Source organism: Natrix helvetica (genome assembly GCF_964273705.1).
Source record: "Natrix helvetica genome assembly, chromosome: W".
Taxonomy (NCBI): Eukaryota; Metazoa; Chordata; class Lepidosauria; order Squamata; family Natricidae; genus Natrix; species Natrix helvetica.
In genome coordinates this window covers 47,427,041-47,446,685 of record NC_138555.1, presented here as the reverse complement: position 1 = coordinate 47,446,685, position 19,645 = coordinate 47,427,041, and the positions used below count along the sequence as shown (strand labels likewise).

General features: G+C 46.3%; 1 protein-coding gene and 1 long non-coding RNA gene across 2 annotated transcripts in view; both read right to left on the bottom strand.

Moving 5' to 3' along the window:
• Positions 1–19,645, bottom strand: part of LOC309400684 — a 209,584-nt gene that overhangs the window by 117,390 nt on the left and 72,549 nt on the right. The window lies entirely within an intron of this gene.
• The window catches only part of LOC309400681 (male-specific lethal 1 homolog), a 44,189-nt gene that overhangs the window by 11,299 nt on the left and 13,245 nt on the right, over positions 1–19,645 (bottom strand). The window contains exons 2-3 of the mRNA XM_081969278.1: positions 10,505–10,728; positions 8,935–9,311 (exon numbers count right to left, since the gene is read on the bottom strand). Coding sequence (XP_081825404.1) covers positions 8,935–9,311; positions 10,505–10,728 — 601 coding nt within the window. The remainder of the gene's footprint in view (positions 1–8,934; positions 9,312–10,504; positions 10,729–19,645) is intronic.

Below are 19,645 nucleotides of genomic sequence, written 5' to 3'. Positions count from 1 at the left end.
GCCCCCCAGCCGGCGAGGCTTGCGTCTGTGGTGACCACTAACCGGTTGGGCTCCTTGAACAGGTGGCCCTTGAGGAGAGCAGGGGACGTCCACCATCGGAGCGATCTCTTCACTGTTGTGGGAACGCTCACCAGTCGGTTTGAGTTGCTCCTTGAGGCCCTCTGGTGAGGAAGGAGGAGCCATTGGAGAGCTCTGGAGTGGAGGCGAGCCCATGGGACGATCGAGATGGAAGAGATCATTTTTCCCAACAGCTGTGACAGGAGGACGATCGGTACCTGTCTCGCGAGCATCACCTTGCGGGTCATGGCCACTAAGCTGTCTAGCCTGTCCTGGGATAGGAAGACCCTGCACAGGGAAGTGTCTATGACCGCCCCCAGGTGGATAAGTCTGGTGGTGGGAACCAGATGGCTTTTCTTCAGATTTAGGGAAAAACCGTGGCTCCTCAGGGTTCTCATTGTGATGCGGAGGTCCCGCAAGGCCTGCTGCCTGGACGACGACTGGATCAGGATGTCGTCCAGGCAGCACTGGAGCCTTATGGGTCTGCGCCTCAGTTGGGCTGCTACAACCGCCAGGACCTTGGAGAAGGTCCTGGGGGCCGACGACAGGCTGAAGGGAAGGGCCCGGTATTGAAAATGCCTGCCGGCATAAAAAAAGCACAGGAACCTCCTGTGCTGGGGACGGATGGGGATGTGTAGGTAAGCCTCCTTGAGGTCGATAGAGGTAAGGAGGTCTCCCTGACGGATCCCCGACAGGATGGACTGGAGGGACTGCATCTTGAACCTCCGGTAGGCAATGTGCCTGTTGAGGTTCTTTAGGTCCAAGATGGCCCTCCAGCCCCCCGAGTTCTTTGGTACCAGGAAGAGGATGGAGTAGAACCCCCTCCCTTCCTGGTCGGGGGGGACCTGCTCTATCGCGTCTATCTCCAGGAGATGGCGAATCTCCTGGTTCATAAGCTCCCTCTTCAGAGGACAGGAAGGAGTGGGACACCGGATGAAGTTCCGGGGAGGGGGGGATAGGAATTCTAGGGATAGGCCCTCCCTCACGATCTGGAGGACCCAGGCGTCCTCCGTGGTCTGGACCCAATGGTGGGCGAATAGCTGGAGGCGCCCCCCTATGGGTGACGGGCCCGGGCAGTCACTTAGATTTGCGGAAGGGCCTGTTAGAGGCACCTCCGCGGTTGGATTTACGGAAACCAAATTGTTGTCTACCTCTGTCCTTAAAGGAGGACCTGTCCTGGAACCTGTCCCCTGACTGACCGGCCGGTCGGTAGGGCGGGGAGAAGGAAGTAGAGGTAGAGGGTTCAGGGGCACGAAAGGGCTGCCTCCTGGGGTATGGAGCGGACTTGCGGTCCTGCTTTTTTGTGGTGGAAGGCAAAATCTTCCTTTTATCTTTGGATTCAATGAGGAGAGGCTCAAGCGCCTCCCCAAATAATTTGGCGCCCTTAAAGGGGGCTGAGGCCAGCTTCCACTTATGCTTCTGGTCCGCCTGCCAGTGGCGGAGCCAGATCAGGCGGCGTGAGGTGACGTTGGCCGCCAAGGCTCTAGAAGCAAATTTAGAGGCGTTAAGGGATGCGTCCGCCGCATATTGGGAGGCCGCAATAATTTTTGAAATATCCTGGCGGAGGCGCAAGTCTCCTGCCGGGAGTTTGGTCAACAGTTCCCTTAGCCATATAACGGAGGCCCTGTTAAAAAAGGAGGCGGAAGAGGAGGCTTTGATGGCCCAGGCAGACGCCAGGTGGGCCTTATGGCACACCCTCTCCGCCTTCTTATCCTCCGCCTTGAGCCCATCCAGCAGTTCTGCTGGGAGGGAAGAGTTGGAGGTCAGGGCAGTGATAGGTGGTTCCACGGCTGGGAGAACCAAAAGGTCTTCCAAGGTGGGGTCCATAGAGTAAAGTTTCTTGTCTGCCCCGCTGGGGGAAGACAAGGTGGCTGGTTGGGCCCACTGGCGTTGGATTACGTCCAGGAATAAACCCGGAACCGGGACCAGCTCTTGTTGGGGGGCCGGGACGTCGAACATGGCCGCATTGGGATTTTCGGGAACAGCATCGGCCGAAGGTTGGACCGGCTTAGGTTTAATCCCTACCCTGGTAGCTAGTTTGGCCTTACGGAGAATGGACTTAAAGAGAGTGGGTTTGAAAAGTCCGGAAAAGGCAGGGGCGTCCGGGGGGAGGCCCTCGTCTTCAGATAGCTCCAGGCCGTCCTGGTCAGCGTCCTCGATGGCGGAGGTTTCGCTGACCACGGATGACTCAAGGGGCGGATGGCGGGCACGCTTGGCTGGAGGAGGGGCCGCCGGGCCCCGGGAAGTGGTCCCTGGCCCCGAAGGGGGAGGGGAGCGCTTTTGGAGGCCTTCAGCAATGCCTCTGGCGATAGCACGATCGACCAAAGCCTGCACGCGTGGCGACAGCTCGGGCTCCTGATCAGAATCTGATCCCGGGTCCCTGGGGTTTTGGAGATGGTAGTGAGAACCCCCAGCCGGGGGAGCCCTGGTGTGACCCTCTGGAACTGGGTCCTGCTCATATGACCAGGACAGGGCAGGAGAAGTTGGCTCCGCCAGTGATCTGTCCGGGGACAGATCCTGAGACTCTACCTCCTCATTCAGCAATGCCAAGATATCACCTCTGGATGGGGGAACGGGGGCCACCTCTGGGGGGGACCCTGTCCCAGCCTGGCGCCGGGCCTTCTCAAATTGTTTATCAAGGGCCCGCTGGCGTCTCTCAGCGTCCTTGGTGTCGGCTGCAGTCGGGGCCTTGACAGGGTGCCTATGGGTGTCCCCTGAGATACCCTTGCCCACACTCCCACCCCTACTGGAAGGGGGATCCTTGCTAGGGGCCTGAGAGGGGCCGGATCTAGCCTCAACGGAACCTGATGGAGGGAGCTCCATGCCAATGACCGCACAAGGATGATGCAGAAAACACAGGCAAACGGGTGGGCTGCAGCGGAATTCGACTGGCTACACTGAAAGGCATAAAGAAAAAAGACAATTATGATTAATAATACAGGTATAGGAAAAAATTAATAAATCCATTTCAGCCTAACACCAGTAGCCAAATGGGAGGAGGACACCCAGGAGGCTGAGCTATGAGGTGGGCCTGCAGCTCAGGCTGCAGTAACCCTTGCAGGAGAGGCAGGGAAGTCAGTAGGCCAGGAGACTAGAGCTTAAAAAAAGGCGAAGGCCTGGCCAGATCTTAAGGATAAAGAAAATCCTTCCCTGTGCCGGTGCAAAGGACACGTGGTGGCCAAATTACCAGCGCCGCTGATGTCCAGTGAGTGGTGGCCGAGGGTCCGTTGGGCGGGCCCGGCGAGGCCCTGTAGCCACCAAGCGGCCTCCTGCAGGAGCGTGGCTGAGCGGCAGAGGCCTAAAATTAAAGGCGTGAACTTTTCGCGCCTAAAAATGGCCGCCGCAACAGCGAGGAGCTGGGCGGAGAGGAGAGCGGCAGCCAGGATCAATCCGGGCCGCTCGTAGCTCCGCGGTGGCTGAGGGGTGGAAAAAAAACGCAGGGGAGTCAAAAAACGAAAAAACTAGGCCGGAAAATAACAACCGGGGAGGGAACCGACCAAAAAACAAAGAAAAAAACCCCCTCGCCGCTGTTGCCGCGCTCTGGGAGCAAGCGGCAAGTTTCCAAGCCTGCAAAAGTGCGAGGCTGTGGAGAAACAACCTCCCCCACACACGCTTACCTCCTGGCCTCCTAGATAGCTGATGTTGATTGTAGAAGAATAAAAGGCAGGGAGAAAAGTTCGTTTTGAAGAGGAAAAGGTTTTCCAAAATTTTAGGAGAGTCCAAGCCAAGGATTAATAGCCTGAACTCAAAAATACATCCGATCTGGGCAGTGAGGAAATTTATTCTGGCAGTAATCACACGAGGAGGTGTGGTTAAAGGGAGAAAAAAAGTTCCTCAGTATCCAGGGCAACCAGAGTGAATTAACCATTGCTTGGACTCTCCAAGCGGTGCACAGGAAAATCAACCATTTACTATCTTCCAGAGTCAACAATCCAGAACTGAGCTGCAAGGATCTTCCCTTTTATCAAATTGTATAATTTGATACAAACAAAAATTCGCTTACAGAATACAGAATGGGTTCCTATATCATACTAAGCAGTAATATGGTTCATCTGATTTTGACTTAGCAAATTACATAAACTAGTCATTGTGGCAAATAAGTCATGGTTTATGAGAATGTGTTTTGGGAACAAGATAAGCCACTGTATGACTATGTGTTACTACAACCAATGTTTATTACATATATTTTATATAGTTTAAAGTAGATATTGCAGTTAAAAGTATCTAAGAATTAACTTTAGCCAAGCTTTATAAATGAAATTCATAAAAGCCCATTTACCTACACATACCTATATCACAATGTAATTGATCAGTGTTTGACTGTCAAAATGACAGTCTCAATAAAGAATATCTGTAGCTGAGGGTTGAAATGACTTGATGCTCTTTGAACTTGGTTGTTTTCTTGCAGTTTCATTACCCAAACCAGTTAATATCATCAGTGCAAGAATTGAGGTTTGCTGTTTATATTCTAGTGCAGGGGTGTAAAACTGGCAATCCGCAAACCGGATGTGAGACGTGCAGGCCACGCCCACCACAGCTCCACAAAGGGAAAAAACATTGCAAACTGTCACGTGACAGCAACGTGACGCTCCAAGCTTGACACCCGTATTCTAGTGGCTTGCCCTGTCAAATGACAGTCTCTTTCAGACTATAAATTTCTCCTTATTTTTCATAAAGCAATTGCCTATTTTACCATCATGTGCTGGCTGTTAAAACAACACTGCATTTTCTACCACACTTGTAAAGTTACCGGGAACATTTTTTGAAAGTTGTCAAAGAATGTTTTGAAGACATTAACACTCTAAAGATTGTATCAGTTGATCATTTATCTAAAATACTCAGAGGCCTCACAAACTAGGTCTTTATAGCAAATCATTACCAAATCTCCTGAGTTTAAACCAGCTCCAGCTTCACCTGAAGAATTGGCTAAGGATCACAAGATCCTGCAAGAGACGTTGGGCTCAATATTTTTTAAAAAGAGAAATGGATTCATGAATGCTTATTATCCTTATTATCTAAATGAAAAATTTCAGAATATTTGAGGCACATGACCAGGTAGCTATTTTCATTGTTCCTGATGTCTGAACTGCCTAAAATAACAAACTGGCTGCAGATGGAAATAAGCTGCTGGATTTAATGAACCTTTAAACAAATATAGCATGGCAATTATTAAGACACAAGCCCTTATTACATTATCAAAAACAATCAAATAGACAAGGGCAAAGCCAAAGACACAAAGAGATATCAGAACCTCATTTTGTTACTGTTCTACTATTCTTCACTAGGGCTTATTTTTGGGATAGGGCTTATATTAGGCGCATGCTTAAAGATCAGGCTAGGGCTGATTTTCGGGGAAACACAGTAGCATGTATTTATGATGGTTGCAGTGTCCTGGGGTCATGCGATCACCTTTTGCGACCTTCTGACAGGTCAATAGGGAGAATCCAGATTCACTTAACAACCATGTTACTAACTTAACTGCAGTGATTCATTTACAAGTTGTTACAAGTGTAACAAGAAAGGTCATAAAATGGAGCAAAACTCACTTAACAAGTGTCTTACTTAACAAGTGTCTTGCTTAGCAACATAATTTTGGGTTCAATTGTGGTCCTAAGTTGAGGACTACCTGTACTTCTTTCCATGTCCCAAATTTAGTTGTCATATATAAAGATATGAAAGTATGCTGAAAGTATGCTTGCAATGGTTTAAAGCCCCAGACATTATGCTAGAAGATCCTTTCAATTGCCTACACTATAAAGATAAACCAACTTAACTATCATGGCTTCTCTTTAGAAAACCTGAAAACTGTAGTTCAATAAAAAATGAAGTTATTTCAAATGAGTCAATATTTTGAGAAGACCGGAACCTACAAGATCAATGAACACTTTCTTTTTATCCTTCATCTTTCCAAAATTTCAGCTCATGATCTTGTCAGCTAAAATATTTTCCTTGCTATGTAAAGTCAAGGCTCAATTCAGTAAAATTATGTAAATATTACTTTTTATCACATATTTTACATAAGAAATTTGGAATATTAAATTTGGAAAACTTTTTAATAATGCAGAGTACAGAGTACAGTATTCCTAGCAGCTAGGAATGCTGATTCCTACAAGAGTCTAGGCCACAGTGCAGATAAATTCTGGATAGCTCAAAACCTATTATTCACAGTCTCTCATTGTCTAATTACTTATACAAACATACTGTCATTAAAAGGTTATCAGTCTGTCTTCTATTATCAGCACCATTTATACGCACAGCTAAACAAACATACCTTTGTGTTTTACAAAACATTTTAGCAATTTTTAACCTATGCAATCAGAATTAAAAATAAGAACATGTACACATTAATTTACATAATTGAATTTGATCTTGTCTGCATATCACAGTAGGACTGAATGTCTGCAAACATTGGCTTACTGTGAATCAGGCTACATAACAGTGGTGGGTTGCAGGTGGTACGCCCCGGTACGGGCGTACCAGAGCCTGCCCGGAGCACCAGGTACCGTTCCAGTACGGTGCTCCAGAGGTCTCACCCAAGCTCCTTACCTGTCCTTTAAGCCTTTGGCACTTCCGCGCATGGCGCGTACGGCACCTGCGCGACACTCCGCCGAGCAGTTGAAGCGTTATGGAGGCTTCCGGAAGCGTGACAGGCAAGTATGATGCATGCACACACAGAGCTCATGTGTGCATGTGCTGCGCACGTCCATGTGGATGACGCCAGGGCTGTTCCAACTGTACCAGTTGGAACGGAATCCGGAACCCACCACTGCTACATAACCACAAACACTGCTCAGTCTGCTCCCAGGAACAGATACACAAGCTGTCAAATCTCTTTCCATGGCTAAATTATGATGACACCATACCTAGGATCTATACTTTGTGCTCTTCTCAATCTAGTACTAGAAGTCATGCTTTGTTCATGTTTCTGACCCTTGGCTTGTAAGAGGCAAGACAAGGATCCCGGTTTACAGAACAATCTGATTAAAGACTTTCATTTATCCATTCCCACTTATACAAGGGGTCAATTGGCAGCAATTGAATAGTGTGTGGCAGCACATTAGCTCAGAATTCTAGAATACCTGCCTCATTGTGATATGTGAACCCTTCCATACTTTGTTCCAATGTAAAGTACAACTGGAACTTTGCCACATCTTAACAATGCTACACTATAGGTATAATTTTGACTTAATAAACTTTACACCATCTTAGCATTTTGTTACATCAAAACTTTGGCAATTGTCTTCATCCTTTTTTTAAAGTCTAATCAGATTATTTTAGAGCTGTTTGCTAATCCATCTCTTCTAATCCACAGCAGGGCCAACTTTTATACCCAATCTGTAACACAAAGGCCATTTTAATTATACTTATTTTTTTTGCCTCCTCCTTTATTTCTAACTGCTCCACTTTCACCCTTTTTCTTCACTGAAAGGTAGAATAGCTACTGATTGAATGTATACCACCGTTCAGAATGCTACTCTAGATTGGATATTGATTCAGGCAAGTGGATTTCAAAACTTAACTGTATCTTGTCCCACAGGGTGACAATGCTACAGCAGCACCCTCATAAACCTAGGATAAACAATTGCCACAAAAACTTTAGTCACTGAAAAATATGTCAGAGCAACTTTGTGATATTATACGGCCAAAATAGCTTATAACCTAGGACAGTGATGGCGAACCTTTTTTGGCTCGCGTGCCACAAGTGGGGGGAGCGCAGGGGGGTCGAGTGCGGGCGTGCCGCACCCATAATGCAACGCGCGACCCCCACAGTGGGCATGCGCGGACAATGCGCGACCCCCACCCCCATTTTTACATTTTTTTTGCCCTTCCCAGGCTCCAGGGGCTTTATAGGAGCCTGGGGAGGGCGAAAATAGCCTCCCCCGACCCCCCGGAGGCCCTCCGGAGGCTTCAGGGACCGTCCGGAGGCTTCCCTGAAGCCTTCGGAGCGCTTAAAACCACCCTCCGAGCAAACCGGAAGTGACTTCCGGGTTGCTCGGAGGGTCGTTTTAAGTGCTCCGAAGGCATCAGGGAAGCCTCGGACGGTCCCTGAAGCCTTCGGAACGCTTAAAACCACCCTCCGAGCAAACCGGAAGTGACTCCGGGTTGCTCGGAGGGTGGTTTTAAGCGCTCCGAAGGCATCTGGGAAGCCTCGGACGGTCCCTGAAGCCTCGGGGGGGGGGGGGGCGGGGGAGGCTCTTTTCGCCCTCCCCAGGCTCCTATAAAGCCTCTGGAGCCTGGGGAAGGCGAAAAATAGCTTTAAAAAGGTGAACTCAGCTGGCCAGCGCCTCACGTGCCCTGACAAATGGCTCCGCGTGCCACTTGTGGCACACGTGCCATAGGTTCGCCATCACGGACCTAGGAGTTGCCTAGGAAGGTTATGAAGGGGGAGAGACCCCTAACCTATTACCTTGGAAAGCTCCAGCACTACCAGACTTCTCATTTACACAAACTAGTCCACTTCCCTTGGATAACTTTAGCTAATTTTCAACTGACAATTAGCTGATATACTTCCTTTCATGTGTACAACGAACCCCTCCCCCATCATGAAATATCATGAAAGGGAGCAGATGGTGACAGAAAGGGGTGTTTATTGCATATATTGTGAGAACATTGAGATATAAATCTCACTGTTATTAATATATATCACTGCAGTTAACTAAATAGGGTGGTTGATCTTCATAAACTGCTCACAGTGTCTACAGCAGGGTTTCAAAGGCTTTGATAATCCAGACCCAGCATCACTCCCAAATGGAATGTTGCTCTCTAGCTGTCTTCAAGTGTTCAAGACTCTTAAGGAGCCCCCCAGTGAATGAGTTCCATGCCCCCTGCAACCCAACATCAAACCAATCACCACAAAGGCTCAAGCAAGCCTCTTACTTGCTACAGTCTCCTCCTTCTTGGGAGAAGGCTCTCGCAACAGGGAAGGGGCTGGCTGGTGCCAGCGACACAAGTACATTTCAGTGGTGGAAAGATATGGCAAATCTTCTATTTCACTGCAGGAGCCTTTGTCCTTTGAATGGCACACAGGTCCTTTTGATGGAGTTGAAGACTTCAATTGTGCAGTCACCAACAATTGAGCTGTCTCTGGAGTCTCCTGACTTCGCAGTTCACGTCTGCTTATTGACTCCATTAAAGAACTACTGGGTTCCTCCTTTAATGCAGCCGCCTTTGGCATTTTACATTTGACTTTTGAGAATTCAGCTACCAGCTTCTTCACTGGAGTTTTCCTTTCAGCACTTCCAAACACAGATTTTCTGCAAAAGGACAGGGAAAGGAGCTAATAGCAGCAAATAGAAAAAGGCTGTAAATAACCTATCAGCTGTTATCAACCTAATTAAAAATTAGAAGTCAAAATCCAACAATTTCTCTGATCTCAAATTTAAAGGGAATTCACATATGGGTTTAAGAAGAGTTTTGAAGAAGTCACAAGAATTAGTTCATTACAACTATCAGGATATCAGAACTCAGAATCATGACAAATCAACAAAAGTACTATCTTATAGCTCCCAACCAGCTAGAGATACTTTATCACATATCTATAAAAACCCTACTTGAATGAAGTGCTTATCTCAAAACCAGCATCAATAGATTGTGAATTAGCAGCAGCATAAGTCATGAGCTCTCTATCCAAAATCTCTATGCAAAATAGTAAAATGGGTATATAAGACACACTGTGCCCTCTTTTTTCCCTTGGCAAAAGGGAGGAACGAAGGCATATCAAACATTAACATATAAACTTAGATACTATGATGCTCATGCAGATGATCACTGAAAATACTGTTTCCTGCAAGTAATCCTACTTAGAAGACAACTATAATTGAGAGTGCCCCATTTGACTCATGATTTGGCTCTGAAGTGAGATTCACGACCTCCATTGACTAGTAGGAGAAAGCAGAAATGGCTACAACTCTTTAAAAAATAACAGTATACAATTTTAAAGTTATAGGCAAAGTAAAACTATTTATACAACTAGTTATACAAAGGGAGGGTTTCCCCACTTAAATTTGAGATGTTAAAAAATGAATCAACCCCTCCATTATTTGGTGAACAACTCAATAAAAAAGTGGATATTACAGATTCATTTTGGCACAACTTGTATAATTTTAAAAAAGCAAGCACACAAGCTTTGAAGCTAGGTTTCTTTAAATTCTGATCAAATTCAGTTCAGTTTGAGATACTTTGTGGGGTTCCTGTTTCACCTCAGTGAGAATAGGAATTAGAACTCAATATTTGAATTTGATTCAGCCACAGTAATGTATATCCCTAGTGACTATTTTTGAAACTAGGTTTAACCACTGATGTTTTCTCCAAGAAAGTTTTTGCAGGACATTAGGATTTCGTTATAAGCAATGGATAGCTATTTCATAGAAGAAAAAAATACAGAGTTCATTGATGGAAACCTTAGCAAAATAGGTTTAAAAATATAACTGCAGCTTTCTAGCTTTACCGTTTGTGCCCCTTTCCATTCCTTCCATATGAGAAATGTTTCAAAGGCTGCAGCTGAGAGGTCTCCAGGAGCTCTTGTGGTAGGCATTCTATAGGCAGCTTCTCTGGTACTTCAGGGTCAACCTTCTCTCTTTCATACCCTTGAAATATTTTGCATTTCTCACGTTCGTTGTCCTTCTTCACCAGTTGCATCCTCCTTTCCATACGCTCAATTCGAGCAAGGAGCTAAGAATACAACATTGCAATTTGGCATTAAGGAGTTTTCCATTAACTAAATACAAGGTTCCTATTAACTCAAACTCACTCTACCTTGACATTAGATGGAAACAAAGTGTAAGTTCTATACAAGCTGTACTATTTTCATATTGCTAAGCCTTCAGTGCTTACCAGTATACTATATAATGATTTGTTTAAAATAATTCTTGACAAGACTGACACCATTTGGATTTACTGTGAGGAAAAAGATTCTACATTAGCATCCTTTTTCAGCTAAATGACAAGCAACAGTAATCCTTTCTACAATGAATACACACTATGTTTGAACTGTTGTATTCCAGTGTTATTACACTAGACAATGATGCATCTCTTTGCCCTGGTAGTTTTTGTATTTTAAAAAAATTAAGAATTAAAAACAAATTTAAAAGTGTACTTCCTTTTTATGAGGAAACACCCTGGAGGTTTCTTCTAGTACATGTAAACCACCACAGAGAATAATTTTAGAGCTGTCAGTGCTATGGATTCAAAGGCAAAAAGGTGAGACTTCCTGTGGTGACGTCAGTGTGTTTGGAGTTGAGGAACGGGAGCTCTCCTGATCTTTAACTCCAACTTCTTCGTTTGGGCTCATATTTGAGTGCTGTGGATCCTGTAGGGACCAACAGATTAAGGGGGAAACTCTGAAGACGCTGGGGCGATAAGGCAACTCCTCCCAGAGGCAGGAGAAACCCACTAAATGGACAAGGAATCATCCTGCCACTTTGTCAGGACTGGAGCAATGGCGACCGCATAAGAAGGAAGCAAAGAGACAGAGCAGCTGAAATCGAGATATCCGTTACTACAACCCAAAGAAGAGGGAAACAACGCATAATTGGCAGAAAGGTGAGCTGGAAAGAAGGAGGCTCTGAGAAGGAGATTTTTTCAGACTTTTGCCGAGAAGCTGTGAGAGCAGATTTATGGACTGTGAATTGACAGCGTAAATAACTTGAACTAAATTGGCTAGAGAGAGAACAAAATCCCGGCATGGATAACAGGAGTAGGACAGTGTAATTATTGAAAAGACTTGGAAAGTACAGAAGAATTGTTCAACATTTGGGTTGGTTGTTGATTTGCTGACTTTTTTTGCCTCTTGCTCTTCTGGAACGATTAGAGGGCTTCACTACCCACCCACCCACCCTTATTTCCCCTGGTAGCTGGAATGGCTGTATTAACTGACTGACACTAACACTGATACTGAACAGAGGGTGACATCTAGTGGATCAAAATTGGAACCTGCGGTCTGAAAAAATCAGTAACCTTTTATTACCTATTACCCTTATAATTGATACACTTGAGAGATATCAATCTGTATAAGATAACTGTGTGATATATAACGCTAAGATATATGATAATTAAGGATCAAAATAGAATGGAATAATACATAAGAATGTGTGGATATTGAAACGTGATATTAAGGAAGGTTAATTATTACTAAATATTGAGATAGATAACTATTGATAAGATTGATAAGATCGATAACATTGATATTGTTGATAAAGTAGAAGTAAAGTAGAACTTATATGCAATTGTGGACAAGGATAATTAGGGGGATAAAAATGGCAACTTCAGGAAAGTTAATTTAAAAAACCACACCTAATACGACTTCGGCAACACCCCCCTCCTCAAATCAAAGATCAATTGAGAGCACACTGAGACTGGAGAAAGGTGGAAAGATGGCAGAAACAACAGGACCAGCACCAACAATGCAAAGTATGCAATTAATGCTTCAAACGATACAAGAGACGCTTATAAAAAATCAAGAAGTGACAGCTACAAATCATGAAGAGACAAGGAGGAATCATGAAGAAGTGAAAAATGAAATGGGAGAACTAAAAGGAAATATTAAAACCGTGGATGATAAAATTGAAAAGATACAGATTGCCTTAGCAATCAATGAACAGAAAATCCAGAACATCGAAACAAAAATAGAACAAACAGATCAGAAGGTGGAAAAAATGGAGCTAGAATATAGACAAGTGAATAAAGAACTAGACTTATCAATAATGTGACTTGAAAATGAAAGAGCTGCATTCTATTTAAGATTCCAAAATATACTGCAAGAGAAGGAGGAATATCTGAAAGGGAAAATAATTGGAATCTTCGCTGAAATGCTACAGAGGAAAGAACAAGAGTTGAGAGGAGATATTGATGAAGCTTACCGAGTGCATACTAATTATGCCAGAAGACACAGGCTCCCAAGAGAAGTGCATGTAAGATTTGCCAAAAAAACAACCAGAGATGAGGTATACAAAAAAACCAAAGAAGGGACGTTTACATATCAGGGAAAAGAGTTGATCACGCTTAACCAGATTCCATGGAGAATTCGTGAACGACGTAGACAATACCAATTTCTAACAAACCAGTTAAATAAAAACAGAATAATGTACAGATGGCTGATACCAGAAGGGGTACTGGTGTCATGGCAAGGGAAAAGATATAAGATAGAGAATATAGAGGAAGCGCAGGAATTCTATGAGAAATACTGTACAGGGGAAGAAGAACAAGGAAGTAAAGAGGAGCTAGAAAGGGGAAGGCGAGGCCAAGAGGAAGAAACATCAGAAGACAAAGAAAGAAACAGGAAAGAAGAACAGAGGCAAGAAAGAGAGAGAGCAGAAAAGGAGGGCGCTAGAGGGAAAAGTCAGATACAAACTAGAAGCAGCAAAAAAAAAAACCATCTAAAGATGGACTAGGAAATAACAATTATCTCAACAAACTTGAATGGACTGAACGCACCAAAAAAAAGAGCGCAGATGTTTAACAAACTGAAGAAACTAAAGGTAGATATAATCTGCATACAGGAAGTGCATATTAAAAGGGACCATAAGAACTTATTGGAAAATAAAAAACTAGGGAAATTATATACAGCACTAGCAGAAAAAAAAAGAGGGATAGCAACCTATATAAAGAAAAAAATAAATTCCAAAGAAGTCTACTCTGATGAAGAAGGCAGGATACTAATGATTGAATTAGAGACAACAGAAAAACCGATACTATTAATAGTCATATATGCACCAAATCAGAAACAAGAGGAAATTTATAGGAAACTACACAACAAAATAAACGAATTAGAATATGAAAATATTTGCTTAATTGGGGACTATAATGCAATAGCGGATAAAAAAATGGACTATGAAAGCAAAAAGAAAAACAAAACGAAAAAAAATATGCTACCCAAACCCTTTTTTGAGATGGCAATCGAATACAAATTACACGATATTTGGAGAGAAAGGCACAAAACAAGAAAGCAATATACCTTTTATTCGAACCCCCATCAGTCACTATCAAGAATTGACATGGCTTGGATTTCATCTGGACTATGCAATCAAGTAGATGAAATTGAAATAGAAGCAAATGAGTGGGCAGACCACAATCCAATAAAATTAAGATGGAAAGGTCAAAGAAGAAGAAAAAGATGGATGATGAATTCAAATATTATAAACGAAACAGAATACACTCAAATGCTGGAGAAAGAACTAAAACAAATTTTTAGAATAAATAAAAGAGAAGATACCTCAATTCAAAATCTCTGGGACACTATGAAAGCATACATAAGAGGCCTTACGATTGCCTATATGGCGAGGAAAACTAGAAAACAAAAAAAGCAACAAGAACGTATGCAAAAGGAACTTATGGAAGCCGAAGATGAACTCCAGAAAGACCCAAAGAATAAAATTAAAAAAGAAAAAAGAGAGATAATCAAACATAAGCTCAACCTAATAAATCAAAAGGAATTAGCGCAGAAAATTAAAGCAGCCAGACAAAATTACTTTGAACAAGCCAACAAACCTGGACGATGGCTGGCATACAGATTGAAGAATGAAAGAGAAAAAAGGATGATATATCAATTAAAAGACGATGAGGGAAAAATTCAATACAAAGCAGAAGAAAAGAAGAAATTTATTCATAAATACTTCACAAAATTATAAGCACAAGACAGTATGGAGGAAAATAAAATAAAGCATTATTTAAACACAGCAAAGATAACACCAATCTCAAAAGAGCAAAGGGAGGCGATAAACAAGCCAATAATGTTAGCCGAAGTGGAATCAGTCCTGAAAAACCAGAAAAGTAATAAAACACCAGGACCAGATGGAATACTGGTGGAGCTATACAAATATAATAAAATAATATTGGAAGAGTTAGGGGTAGATATGTTTAATGAAATTTTAGGAAAAGCCAAGATACCGGAATCATGGACAGAAGCAATAATATCGCTAATCTCAAAAGAAGAAACCAGCCCACAAGAAATTCAAAACTACAGGCCAATTTCATTACTAAACTCTGATTATAAAATATTTGCAGCAATTATGGCAGGAAGAATCAAACAGGTTTTAAATGAACGAATACACCCAGACCAAAATGGATTTTTACCCCACAGACACATTAGGAATAATACGAGAATCATCCTAGACATAATAGAGTACTATGAGGCGCACCCAGAAAAACAAATGGTACTGGTTTTCCTTGATGAACAAAAAGCATTTGACAATGTAATTTGGAAATTTATAATAACAATATTGGATGAGATGAAATTCGGTGAAAAATTTACAAAAATGATAGAAGGATTTTATAACAATCAGACAGCCAAAGTTCTGATGAATGGAGAATTAACAGAGAAGATCGAAATAAAAAAGGGAGTCAGACAGGGATGCCCCCTCTCTCCTTTGCTGTTTACATTGACTTTGGAAATTTTATTAAATGAAATCCGGAAAGATCAGGGAAAGAACGTTGGTCTTACCTGAACGTTTTTTTCGGTTGAGTGGAGGGAGGGGTCACAGAAGGGTTAACACAGCCTGATTGGTCCATTTGACTGAGAGAAAACTTCTTAACCTTCGGCTTCTCCCGTTGGTTCCCAGTTTCCGCGATGTCGTGGCATGCATCTGTAACAACAAAACACAGACAAGGGCAAGCCCCCCGGGGCCCCCCGATCCTACACCTCCCGGACCCTGTCTATCTAACTAGGGCGGGAATGTGACCCCTCCCTCCACTCAACCGAAAAAAACGTTCAGGTAAGACCAACGTTCTTTTTCCAGTAGAGTGGAGGGAGGGGTCACAGAAGGGACATACCCAAGCTACGTCCCCGGGAGGGCAGACTGGGTCCCAGGTGAAGGATCGGCCACCATCCTCTGGAGGACCCTCCGCCCAAAGGATGCTTCAGCAGAGGCATAGGCATCCAAACGGTAATGCCGAATAAAAGGTGTAGGGGAGGCCCATGTGGCCGCTCTGCAAATATCCTCGAAGGGTGCCCTGGTAGCCCAGGCTGCAGTGGTAGCGGCACTGCGGGTGGAGTGGGCAGTGATCCCAGACGGGGGAACCTTCCCAGAGGCACCGTAGGCCTCAACTATGGCCAACCTAATCCATCTTCCAATAGTGGAAGAAGACACCTTGCGCCCTAACAAGCCCGGCTGAAAAGAGACGAACAATGCCTCGGTCTTCCTAACGCCCTCCGTCCGCTTCAGGTATATGCGGACGGCGCGGCGGACATCCAGCCTGTGCCACACAAACTCCTGATCCCTTGAAGGATTTGGACAGAAATTAGGAAGCACAACCTCCTGAGCCCTATGGAATTGAGAATTCACCTTCGGAATAAACGAAGCATCCAAACGCAGGACAACCCTGTCCTGGTGGATTATACACAAATCACTGCGAGAAGAAAGGGCCCCCAATTCTGAAATGCGCCTGGCCGATGTAATGGCCACTAAAAACATCACTTTAAGAGTGAGAAGGCGCATGTGCACTGTCCTGAGCGGTTCGAACGGGGGGCCCGTCAGGGCCTTGAGGACCAGGGTAAGGTCCCAGGTCGGGAATCTATGAACCGGAGGCGGATGGATGTTAGCCGCCCCTTTAAGAAAACGCTTAATCAGGGGAGAACGGGAAAGGGTAGGGGAACCCCCCCCCCCAGAATGGTGGCCAAAGCCGCCACTTGTCGCCGGAGCGTATTATGCGACAAACCGTCCTCTAACCCCCTCTGGAGGAACTCCAATACATCCGGGACGGTAGCCCTAGAGGGATCCAACCCCAATGGGATACACCACTTCGCAAACGCCTTCCATGTGGCATTGTAAATCCTAACCGTGGACGGCCTCCTAGACGCCTCTAAGGTGGCTATAACTCCCGACGATAGTCTCTTCCCCCTCAGGATCCCCCGTTCAAGAGCCAGGCGGTCAGATGAAGCCACTGAGGCCCTGGGTGATGCAAAGCCGCCTGACTCAGAACGACCTCCCCTGGGGGAATCCTCCAGGGGTCTGCTACCGACAGCTGGACCAGGTCCGCGAACCAGGGTCTCCTCGGCCAGTACGGGGCTAACAGGATAACGAGAGCCCTCTCTGTGACTATCTTCCCTATCGTACGGGGAACGAGGGGAAGGGGAGGAAAGGCATAAAGAAGGCCGTGGGGCCACCGGCTCCTGAGAGCATCCGCTCCTTCCGCCAACGGAGACTGGAAACGAGTGAAGAACCGCGGCAGCTGAGCGTTGTTGGGGGAGGCGAACAGATCCACCCGGGGCGTGCCGAATCTGCTGCATATCTTCCGAAACAACTCCGGGCCCAGTTGCCACTCTCCATCGTCCAGGGTTGTGCGACTCAGCCAATCCGCCTGAAGATTGGACACTCCTGAGATGTGTTCCGCCACTATCGATGCTAAGTGTCTCTCCGCCCACAAGCCCAACAACTGCGCCTCTCGCCAAAGGGAACGGGAGTGGGTGCCCCCCTGGCGATTGACATGGGCCTTTGTCGCCACATTGTCCGTGAGCAGGAGGACATGGCGCCCCCGCAGGTGATGACGAAAAGTCCGAAGGGCAAGTCTTGCGGCTTTCAGCTCCAGCCAATTGATGTTGTGGCGGAGATCCGAGGCAGACCAACATCCCTGGGTCATGTCGGAGTCCATCACGGCCCCCCAGCCGAAGAGGCTGGCATCCGTGGTCACGGTGACTCTCTCGGGCTCCCAAAAGCAAGCTCCCTGTTGCAGCGCTGGGGACATCCACCACCGAAGAGAGAGCCTCACCTCCGCTGGTAGAGGAACTGGCCGCAAAGAGTTGCTCATCATCCTTCTCTGGACTGCAATCAAGGCCCACTGGAGAGGTCGCAGGTGGAGCCGGGCCCAGGGCACTATCCCTATACAAGAGACCATCTTCCCCAGGAGTTGAGACAAGGTCAGGATGGAAACAGACCTTCTTTTTCGCACGGAGGAGACCAGCTGGCGTAGGCTGGACAAGCGGTCTGGGGATAGGCGGACCCTCCCTGACTCGGAGTCTATCACTGTCCCTAAGTGTAGGATCTGCGTGGATGGGGACAGGTGGCTCTTGGGAAAGTTCACGGAAAACCCCAACGCCTGAAGCCAACGGATCGTCAGCCGAAGATCCGACGTGGCTCTGGGAAGGGACTCCGCCTGAACGAGGACGTCGTCCAAGTAGCACTGAAGTCTCACCGGGATGGAACGTAGGTAAGCCGCCAGTGCTGCTAGGACCTTGGTGAACGTCTGCGGAGCTGAGGCCAGACCAAACGGAAGAGCCCGGTACTGGTAATGCCTGCCCCGGTGAGAGAACCTGAGATAACGCCGGTGAGACTGAAGGATGGGGACGTGGAGATAGGCCTCCGTCAAATCTACTGAGGCCATGTAATCCCCCTTCCGAATGCCCTGCAGGATTGATTTTAGGGACGCCATCTTGAACCGCCTGTAGACTAGGTAGCGGTTCAGGCGTTTCAGGTTGAGGATGGCCCTCCAACCCCCCGAGGATTTTGGGACTACGAACAGGTGTGAGTAGTAGCCCAGACCCCTCTCCGGCTCCGGAACGACCTCCACAGCCCTGATGTCTAGAAGATGGGCGACAGCGAGGTCCATGAGACGACGGCGTTCCGGATCCCGAGCCGGGGGGAAGACCTTGAAAAAACTCGGGGGCTTGGAGAGGAACTCTAACCTTAGGCCGTGGCGAACGGTCGCCCTGACACAACCGTCTGATGTGATCCGATCCCACTCGTCCGCATACAGTGCCAGGCGGCCTCCGATGGGATGACTCGGCTTCGAGTCATTTCCCTCTGCGGAAGGGACGGCCGCCCCCCCCTCGAAAGGGCCGCTTGGACTGCGGCTGATACCTAGAACGATCCTGAAAGTTCTGCCTATTGAACGACCTGTCCTGCCTGTACGGTTGGTATCGCTGATCCTGATCCCTGTCATAGGACTTGAACTGGGGTCTGCGATAGGGGTGACTACTGGACTCCGCCTTCTTGGTGGATGTAGGCATCACCTTCTTCTTATCTTTGTCCTCCACCAAAATCGGGTCTAAGGAGACCCCGAACAAATTTGGACCTGCAAAGGGGGCAGCCACCAGGTCCCACTTGGCCTTATAGTCCATCTGCCAGTTCCTGAGCCACAGGAGCCGACGGGAGGCCACAGAGGTGGCCAAGGCACTTGAACCAAATCTAACAGCGTCTAGGGTCGCATCAGCCGAATACTGACACGCTGCCATTATTTTAGCTAAATCCTGGTGTACGCGCTCATCTTGGATCGGAATGCGATCCTGAAGCTGGCGGAGCCACATAACCGTTGTGCGGTTGAAGTACGAGGCGGCAGCCGCCGCCCGCACCGCCCATGCTGAGGCCTTATAATTTTTACGTAAAGTGAGCTCCGCCCTCTTGTCCTCTGGCTTAAGTTTGTCTGCCGCGTCCCCCGAGACCACCGGGGAAGAAGAGACTAGAGCTGCTATGGGCTGATCTATAACCGGAAGCTGAATAGCCTGCACAAAGGACTTTTCCATGTTGTAGGCGCGACGGTCGTTGCTGCCTGGGGGGGAAAAGTTAGAAGGACGGGCCCATTGGCTAGTAGCCACCTCTAAGAAAAGAGGAGGAGCAGGAATCTCCTCCTTATTGGTGGCCGTTGCAGAGAACATGACCAT